Consider the following 9,416-nt stretch of genomic DNA (forward strand, 5'->3'; position numbering starts at 1 on the left):
GAAATACTAAGGTATATCAGCATCTTAGTAAAACCATTTAAAAGTACCAGCTATAGTTCTAAACAGCCCTGTTATCAAATTCTAGTAGTTGTCTCCTCCTGAATGAAAGCAGCAAAATATTCAACTGTAATCTCATATTTACATCTAAAGGTAGCTCTTATATAACCCTCTAAATGTCACAACCAAATGCTGTAGCTTCCAAAGATAATTAAAACAGAAGACTTCTCTGGTAGTAACCTGTTTTAAGTTAAAATTGTGTTTAAGTGCCTAAGGGCCAAGTAATATAAAGTTCTGAATGACAACTACATTAAAAAGGTACAATCTTACTTCAGATGAACGCCACTGAGGAAGACAAGTGAATACACATTAAGTAAAATTGCCAAGTCTGAACCAGCACAGCCGAGCCTGAGGTACCATGTCCCACTTTATCCCAGGCAGGATAAATTAAGTCTTGGTACTGGACTAACTACATTCACACACTTCCTGATGGCTTTAAGCAGAAGCAAGAAAAACTCACATGGCTTATCTGTTCCTACTAAAAGCACTGGGAAAGTGGTCTTCAGCACCACATAGAGACAGTCGTTTGTGTACATGCAGGAAAAACAAGTGAAATGTTACAGTGAGATAGCTGATATATTTAAGATCTGACTGTAGAGGTGGCAACAGAGGCAGTTCTACCTCAGTGTAACAGCTGTTTTAATAAAACATAAACACTCTTTTACCTAATGAAGACGTGACTTCGGGGGAAAAAAGAACAGGGTACTTTTTTCTAAAGTATTTTATATAGCATACACAATGCTAAGTGCTCAAAAGCCTAAATACATATCTTTAGAATATTTAAGTGAGTATGTCTTAAGGTAAGTTGGCATTGACTTCTAACTTGGGTATAATTTTGTCAATTGTAAAATATTGGCCTCTACACACTGGTTAAAGAAAATGTTAGGAGAAAGGTACAGTTACAGTGTCCCTTGAAAAGCGTACTTTTACACGTGACCTATGAAGAAAAGATAGAACATGGAAAAAAATATAACCTTGCAATTTTCTTTTGTGCAATTAATGGATCACTAGACATTTTATTACCCATTGCATGTAATGAGCATATTAATAACATGGACAACATTTTGTATATAAACATTAACTAGGGTTCCTTGAAAAAGTGACTTGAATTTAGTATGTATTTTCCATTATAAAGTAGCTTTGAGTTGTTGATTACTAAGGCTGTCAGATTTTCTGCAAACTTGGTATAGTCAGTGACAAATTTGTGTGGTAAGAAGGTAGTTCCAATACACAAATGTCATTCTTATACCTTGAATTAATTTAAATGACAATTTCTAGCCATTCAAATAATAAGATTCTGGGTTCCTTCCTAATAGAAGTAGTGGCTTTAGTACTGCTTTTGACCAGTTGATCAACACAATTTTATGACATTGCACATGGATTTTATGATCCAGGAGTTCCCTTTTAGTTCTGTAAGGAAAATGTAGAGATGACAAGTTAAGAAATCTTAGTCAGCACATTTTGTCAGCTGGTAGGCAAAAACAATGCTAGCTTTGAAATCCTGATAGAAAATTGTACATAAAAATAAGCAAAACAAATACATCGTCAAGTAAAGTACATGGGGATATTGAGCTGCCTTTATTTAAAGTCTTGTTAGTACATAATTTAAGTACCTTTATAAAAAGATTCTCTCTCTTTGGCTACATGGAAACTAGTTTTTATATTCCTTGCCCAAAGGAAAAATATTGTTGCTCCAAAAGCGTGATCCTAGTTTTTATGCTGTTCCATTTTGCTTCTTTTCTGTAGAATACTGAATACCTCTCTAGAGAACTGAGATCAAAAAGCCTCAAGCACACAGGAGAGCTCTGGTAGCATAACAACTAACTGCACTTCAGCTGAGCCACTGTAAGCATTGGTTACTGAGTACTGTTAACACATCACAGTAAATAAGGTCAATAAACTTAGCTTAAATTATGTGAAAAAGGCAACATATTTCAACTAGAAACACTAGTAGACAACAGGAGTGCTCTGTTACAGTTGCTAAGCTGATAGGTGCTTCCAGAGTAAGCCATGAGAATTCGAGCATATTTCATTCCTAAACTTATCAGCCATTTTTTGAAATGGCAGATAAAACAGGAAAGGTTAAAACATCTAATATATGGCCATGCTACAAAACACTGGAGTGGTGTAAACAGTCTATGCCCTCACACACCTCCCTAGCTTCGCCAGGGGAGGTTCAGGTTGGACATCAGGAAGAATTAAGACATTAGAATGGGGTTATTAGACATTGGAATGGGCTGCCCAGGGAGGTGGTGGAGTCACCATCTCTGGATGTGTTTAAGAAAAGACTGGACATGGCACTTAGTGCCATGGTCTAGTTGACAGGGTGGTATCAGGGCAACGGTTGGACTCGATGATCCCTGAGGTCTCTTCCAACCTGGTTGATTCTGTGATTCTGTGATACCAGACGGTTCAGTTCAGCAACAGTTTAGCAAGAGCAGGCCTCAGAGCGAGCAACGGTTTAGCAAGAGTAGGCCTCAGAGTAGGCTCTAAAAGGCCTGCTCTGTGTTACCTTTACACAGAACAAGCTTTCCTGTCAATAATTTTCCTTTTAGCTAGAATAATAGAGAATAACAATAGGTTCTGAAGCAAACTACATGTTTTGTAGATAGAGTTTGTTTATGGGATTGATAACAAGGTTCTAGTAAACAATGATTCATGCTGTTTACGCTTAGTCTTAGAAAAACAAAGGTCTCTGCTAATTATATAAGGCCAAAAGACAAAACAAAACTGTAGAGAACAACTTTGTGATGTCTAAATTAACTTGATTAACTCTTGTATCAGAGGAGAGATAAGTTCAAAACGATATCTTCTTCTTGAGAACACATGTACTTGTAAACAAGAAGGCCTCAACCACACTTGCGCACAAGCACGATTAAAGGGGGATTGGGACCACCAGCGACCCCCAGAGACCACCCAAGACCCCTTTCCCAATTTAGTACGCGTGCGTAAAGACATTATGTAATGCATTATATAACGTGTTATGTATAAGCTGTTTTTTTTTAAATGGGTGGGCTTTTTCTTGGAATTATGTATATAAGGAGCAAGCTTTTGTTCTTAGGTGCGCATGCTAGCAGGAGAGATCCCCCATGCACCCAGCGCTGCAATAAACCAGTGTCGGCTTTCTAAACTATCATTTGGTTTGGAGAGTTTTCTTGGTTACTATTTTCCGGTAACAATACCAGGCCACTTGCTAATTCTTCTGTAGTTTTCCACCCATAGAGTGAAGCTAATAGAACTAAATATGAGCGTATATCTCATACATTTCTGTGCAATAACTAATGAAAGTGGGTTTTGCTGATCTGGCTGATTTTCCACTGAAGCTTATTAAATAATATTCTGCTGACTGAGCTGGGTGGCAATAAACCTCGTGGTGACCGGTGGTGATAAGCAGCCGGAGCGTGTTTCATTTTCAACTGCTCCACATAGAGTCATTAAGTAACATCTGCCTATGCTGATGCTTCTAGAAGAGGAACACACTTGCTCCCCTTTGACATTTCTTTCCCCTGAAGGAAAAAAAAGGTTTTTAATTGTGTTTTACCAGCAATTAACTTTTCCCTGCATCGGCACTCTCTTCCTCTGTTAAGACTCACAGTATCCAACATACATACACAAAATTCTTGCCAGACTGCTTGATTTTTTTGACTAACAATCTACTTGACCAGAAATACTGCAATTTAAAATGTGCTTCTTACAACAAGGCTCCCAAATTCCCAATATAGAGGCAAATGAACGCCCAGGGAAAATGATTCTGAGGGTAACTACTTACTCTCACTAAAAACATCCTCCATTGGTATGCAGGAATTTGTCTTTAAGAAGAAAACAGAACCGTTTTGTGGCTTAAGTAGCTCTCTTATCACCAGCTAATGCCACCATCCTAGTTCTTCATATTAGGCTTAGTTCCAGAACTGAGTTCAGAACAGCAGGTTTGGTTTGAGCCCCACCGGCAGAGGTTTGAAAAGCAGCCTGAATAACATGGATATCTGCAGTGTATCTAGTTCTTGCCAGCCCTGCCCGAACTGCCTTTTCATTGAAAGCTGATCTGCCCTCCTCAGCACTCCTCTTCAAGAGTTCGTTTGCATTTCTTATCTCAAGTAAAAGGAACTGAATGGAGAACCATTAGCACATGAAAATCCTGTAATAGCCAATGGATGTTAGAAATCCGTAGCTTGAGGCAGCAGGGAGTGACACCCAGAGTGTCTATTAAAAGTCACCATGCATTTTAAACTCCATGTCATTGCTAAGCAGATCAGAAACACAAAGAACTAGCAAGCACAAAACAGCCTGCCAAGGGTCCAGTGTCTGATGGAGAAGTCTAAACTTAAATCACTGGTACAAAGTCATGCATTCTGCTACAATCAGAAGAATACACTAACTTCAAGTCCCTATTAATTTGAGTGCACTACTGTACCTACCATGTGATTTGTATATGTGAATGAAAACTACAGATGGACATTCGCATTTGCAATCAGAATGTTTCTGTTTTAATTTGTCTAAGTTCATAAATCAAAGCATAGCTTATCTGGAAGTAGCTGCAACGTCATCTGATTTTAAGGTCAAAATTCAGAAGGCCTAGACAGTTCTCATCCAAACTCGCTAATCTTACCACAGCTTTTAAACTTTTAACCTACATCCATGGGAACAAGAAATTTCAGTTTGTACTTTTTAATATACCCTTTTACATATATATATTTTTTTTTTTTTCAAACAAAACCTGGTTGTCCCACATATTCATTTAGCACTGTGAGCTGAGGCTTTAAAAGGAAAACCTAAACTATACAATTAATAAAACAACCCTGCCATGTTTTCATTAGTGTACTTCAAATGTGGGCAGACAGATGTCTAATGGTAAAGAAGGATCTGTGGCAACTTGTGCTTGAAATGCAAAGGCCACCTTACTTTTGGGGAAAGAGGGAGGCAGAGAAGAACAGGGAGCCTGACTGAACTCACAAATATGCCCATTGGTTTTGCTCATTGTGATAGCTCGATGGGGAAAAAAAATATATGCCCTACATGTCAACAGTGGCAAAAGTCAATCTTTGTGAGAAGGGCCAGGCATCTAAAAATACTGATAAATGGGCTACAAAAAGCAGTAGCTTGCTGCCCAAAGCAAACAAAATGTTTCTAAAGGTTTGTATTTTTGCTGCTACAGCCAAAAAGTTGCAGAACAGAAAAATGCATGACTGAAGGTAGGAGAAGTTACTATATTCTACCTCTCCAAAAGCAGAAATATCACAGCAGTAGAATGGGAGCAGCTTTCAGGACCTTTGTATCCTGATTACCTAAGGGGATTCCCTGCACCAACCCATGTCTTACAATGTAATTAATTAGCACTTCATGCAACGATGGAAACTCCACCACCTCACCCAGTTTGGTTCTGCTGTTGATGCCTTTGCACACCCCTCCTTTGCCTTTGAGAGTAGAAGGAGGCCACTACTGACTATGTAACAAAGAAACAGAATGTAAGTCAAACTCTATATCCTACACCTAATTTAAACATTTTGTATTCATTACTCCTGGCACAATGTGGAATAGATGAGAAATTAAATCATTATCTCTCCATCAATGAAAATCTAACATCACTGGGACAGGAAGTTGCAGCTGTACAACAACAGACTGCACTACTGCATACTAGGTTAAAAACGGGAAAGGAAAGTGCTACATGCAATTTAAAGTTAGGAGGGATTTTATTATAATTATTCCGACTGTAATATAGCCAAGAAAACAGTGATTCAAAAGGGAGCTCTCAAAGTTCCTAAGCCAAAAATTTTTATAACAGATTTCCCATATAGTCATTTTTCAGATAATCTGGTCTCAGGTTTTGCTTCTCAGATGTTTGCTGTTGGTACAGCATTAGTCTACCCAGAATTTAGAGGGAAAGCTTATGATTAAAATTCCAGTTCTACAATGAGTTCTCTGTAAGTGTAGTGTTATTCCATAGAAAATTGGTTCTTAAAGGCCAAATTCCAAAACGGAATGATTTGCTCTTCAGAAGTACTTTTCTGTGCTTCAGGTATAAATCATCTTTATTTCAGATGACTGAAAAGTATCTGAAAGGGAAATTTTATTAAAAGTAAAGAAATCACCCCACCCATATTTTAACAGTAGAAACTTAGCAAAAGCATCTGAAAAAAACACTGCAATAAAATTTTGCCATGATCCTTTGCACTGAGGTGATTTTTTTTTACCCCTTTTGCTGCTAAAATAGCAGAACGTTCTTCCTCAACCCAAAGACAAGCTTTATAAAGCAATATAAGAGTTTTCAGAAAGGAATGAGATATTTTTTCCTCAAAATTTAGTTGAGATTAGAGACACTTTGAAAAGAATCACTTTATATAAAGAGGAAGGCACAGAAATCTCTACAGAAAACGAGTTTAGCTTGAAAGTTGAAAGTTTTGAACAAATGTTCCTTTGCAAAGATGTCATCAATATGCCTAAGTCTGCTGTTCAGAAACAGATCACCCAGAAAGAGGGAGGTGGTGATTCCTCAATTCTTGTTCTTGTGAAGTATAAGCTATCAATTAATAGAGACCCAGCTATTGCTTTTCTATTAGAAAAGGTAATACCGTGATTTTTTTGAGTGATACTTATGGACAAACTTTACTTAGCGTGCAAAATTATCAAAGATAGCAAGTGAGTACCAGACAGAAAACAAGGGAACAGCTCAGGACATCTTAATCTGATTTACAGTCATCTTTCATGTACATTTCACTGTGGTCGAGGAATCAGGAATGTTATCAATAAACAGAAAGTGCTTCTCTCTAAGAATTTTTTACAGACTTCATTGCTCAAACATATCTGTGTTCAGAATAACAAAAAAAATTGATGTTTATTTGGATAGTTTTCCTTCAATTACTACAGAATGAAAATGTACCTTGAGTAGTAACAGGTGCATTCATAGGCAAAACCTGAGGATCAGACTGTGTACACATACTATTATACAAACATACAATCAAAGCACCATTTAAGTATTGGTATAGTACATTAAGTATAATATAGCAAGTATATGTGTAAATATAGGTAGCACTTGGTTATGTATTCATACACCATATACATTATTACATAGTCATCATTAGATGAGAATGTCACTGTAACTAGTAAGCCATTCTAACTTGAACATCTTAATGACTTCCTATTGTTTGACCTGTATTTTTAGTCAGTGTTTTTTCATTGCTAAAATGACTTTACCAATTGCAGTGAGGTTACAGAACGTGTAAAAGCTGGATTAGTAAACAAGCGTAGAAAATAGGTTTTTCTCACTGACAAAGGTGCAGCATAAAAATAGCTTAAAAGATAACTACCACTTCCTGCATATTTTCTCTTATTTCTTAACATGGTGTGGAAAACGTTCAAAATATTTTGTAGTGTAGCTCGGTATTGACTAAAAGTTTTACTACAATATACTACGCAATTTAGTCCTGCCTCTTTTCCGACTCCTGTCTTTCACCAATGTCATTTGAAGTATCTCTACTTATGCATATCAGGAACAATTAAGTACAAGACAACAAGTAATACTGTACTTTAGTGCCACAGTTCGGCTGCAGCTTTGCAACAATATTACTCGAGAACCTATAAAACGCAAATGAATAGCCATCCTCGTAATTCAGGAAAAAAAGCGGATATCGTCAATCCCTCCGAGCAGCATACAGGCAAACGCCGTAGCTCTTCTCGCTATTGTTGCACGCTAATTAGAGCGGTTAAGTGCAAGACGTTGATTGTCAGACACGAAGGCAACCCGCTAAGGCTGGTCTCAAGCACCCGCGGGGGAACTGTTTCAAAGGAAGTTTGTGCAGGCCGATGTTTGCAGGAAGCACCTTACAAGAGAGGACCGGTTTCCCTTCCCTCCTCTCAGACAGGAGCCATCAGAGGAGGCAGCTCCGCGCCAGCCCCGCCGGCCCGGCCAGGGCAGCCTCACCTCCCCGGGAAGGCTGCAACAGCGAGACTTACCTTAGTGAGCTGGGCGATCTTCTTGCACATTTTCAAGTGCATTTCCTGCTTGCATTCCTCTGCCGAGCTGCTGCGCGCGGCTCTAGATCCATTGCAAGTCCCGGGCTGATGAATCTTGTTTATGCCAGAAGCCATTAGGCTTGAATTTTAATCGAGTCTCTCCGTGTACGCTCCGGGTAGTGCGATCCTGTCCCTGCTGCTGCCCCCCCCCGGCGCGCTGCACGCACTCAAACGCCCGCAGCGCTGGAGGAACTTCAGCCCCAAACAGGGCAAGCTCCAGCCGCCGCCGCTCTCCTTTCTGTGCAGATGTCCCAGTCCTTCAGCAGAACACCCAGGCGAGGAGGCAGAGAACAGCATGTGCAAACATCCTGATAGGGGTTTTTTTTCCCCTCCCCTTCTCTTTAAATGGTTGAGCTTCCGCCAGGAGAAGATGCCAGCGGCTGGATGCTACAAATTCCCCCCGGGAGACGCTGAGCCAGCCATACAGGCAGCAGCACAGACGTTGCTGAGGATCTGTTATAGAGATCGTCTGCAGATTAAATCATGTTGCCTTCTCGGGCTGCCAAAGGATTGTGGAGGTCATCAGAGAGGACGGAGTTGGCACCTTTCATAAACTCTGGTATTTTAACAATCCCCTCTAAGTCCGGATGGACCAATAAAGTGATTAAGAAAACCTTGTTCAATTTCTGCTGCTCTGCTGAAAGCAGGATGGAGCAGGCACCCTTGAGCACAGCAGAGACGGGGAGCGATGTCCAGGGTCCCATCCACCTGCCTTACCAAAAGAGACTGGTCACTTCCACCCCAGTTACACTAACAGCATTGGAAAGGTGCCAGAAGAAAACTGACCATGTTATAGGTAATTTTTTTTGTCATCTGCTAAGCCGTTCCCTCTCTTCAAAGAGACCAGACTTGTACCTGTAAAAATAAATAAAAGGACAGAAAAGGCAGAAAAAAAGCATAAAAAAAAAGCAAGTTATTAAGATAATGGGATTTTTAAAGAAGAATGCTTCAGTAAGTGTTATGCAAGAAGAAAATGGTTAGTGGACACGTTTAAACAAGTCTAGAAGAGAAAGGGGAAGGAGGAGAAGGCAAAATAGGGTGAAGTCAGACAGGTGGAGAAGAGGAAAAGGGAGAAAGCACAGGCAAGAGAAGCTGAGAGCTGCTCAACACCCCTTTGATGTGTCACTGCAGCCAGTACGACAGACCCCACAGAGCAGGCGAGGGCCCCATCTCAGCCCACGCTAGCTTGCAGCCAGCCAGAGGGGACACGGGGCTGCCTCTTCCCCCCGCCTTACCCTGCAGGTAGGGCATCTTTCCCGTCTCAGCTCCTGGCAGTACTTTCTGTTCTTCTTGCGGCAAGAAGCTTCCACTTTGCTAGTGGTGGGTTTGAAAAAGAGCTTCCTCAGGACTAT

General features: G+C 40.0%; 1 protein-coding gene across 4 annotated transcripts in view; it reads right to left on the minus strand.

The window, feature by feature from the left end:
• FAM184B (family with sequence similarity 184 member B) overlaps positions 1–8,282 on the minus strand; it is a 45,166-nt gene extending 36,884 nt beyond the window's left edge. For all 4 annotated transcript variants that reach the window (XM_068404137.1, XM_068404136.1, XM_068404138.1 and 1 more), the window contains exon 1: positions 8,005–8,282. In XM_068404137.1, the coding sequence (XP_068260238.1) occupies positions 8,005–8,139 (135 nt within the window). In that variant the 5' untranslated portion in view covers positions 8,140–8,282. The remainder of the gene's footprint in view (positions 1–8,004) is intronic.
• Between the last annotated feature and the right edge of the window lie 1,134 nt (positions 8,283–9,416).

This window comes from Nyctibius grandis, chromosome 6, assembly GCF_013368605.1.
Source record: "Nyctibius grandis isolate bNycGra1 chromosome 6, bNycGra1.pri, whole genome shotgun sequence".
Lineage (NCBI taxonomy): Eukaryota > Metazoa > Chordata > Aves > Nyctibiiformes > Nyctibiidae > Nyctibius > Nyctibius grandis.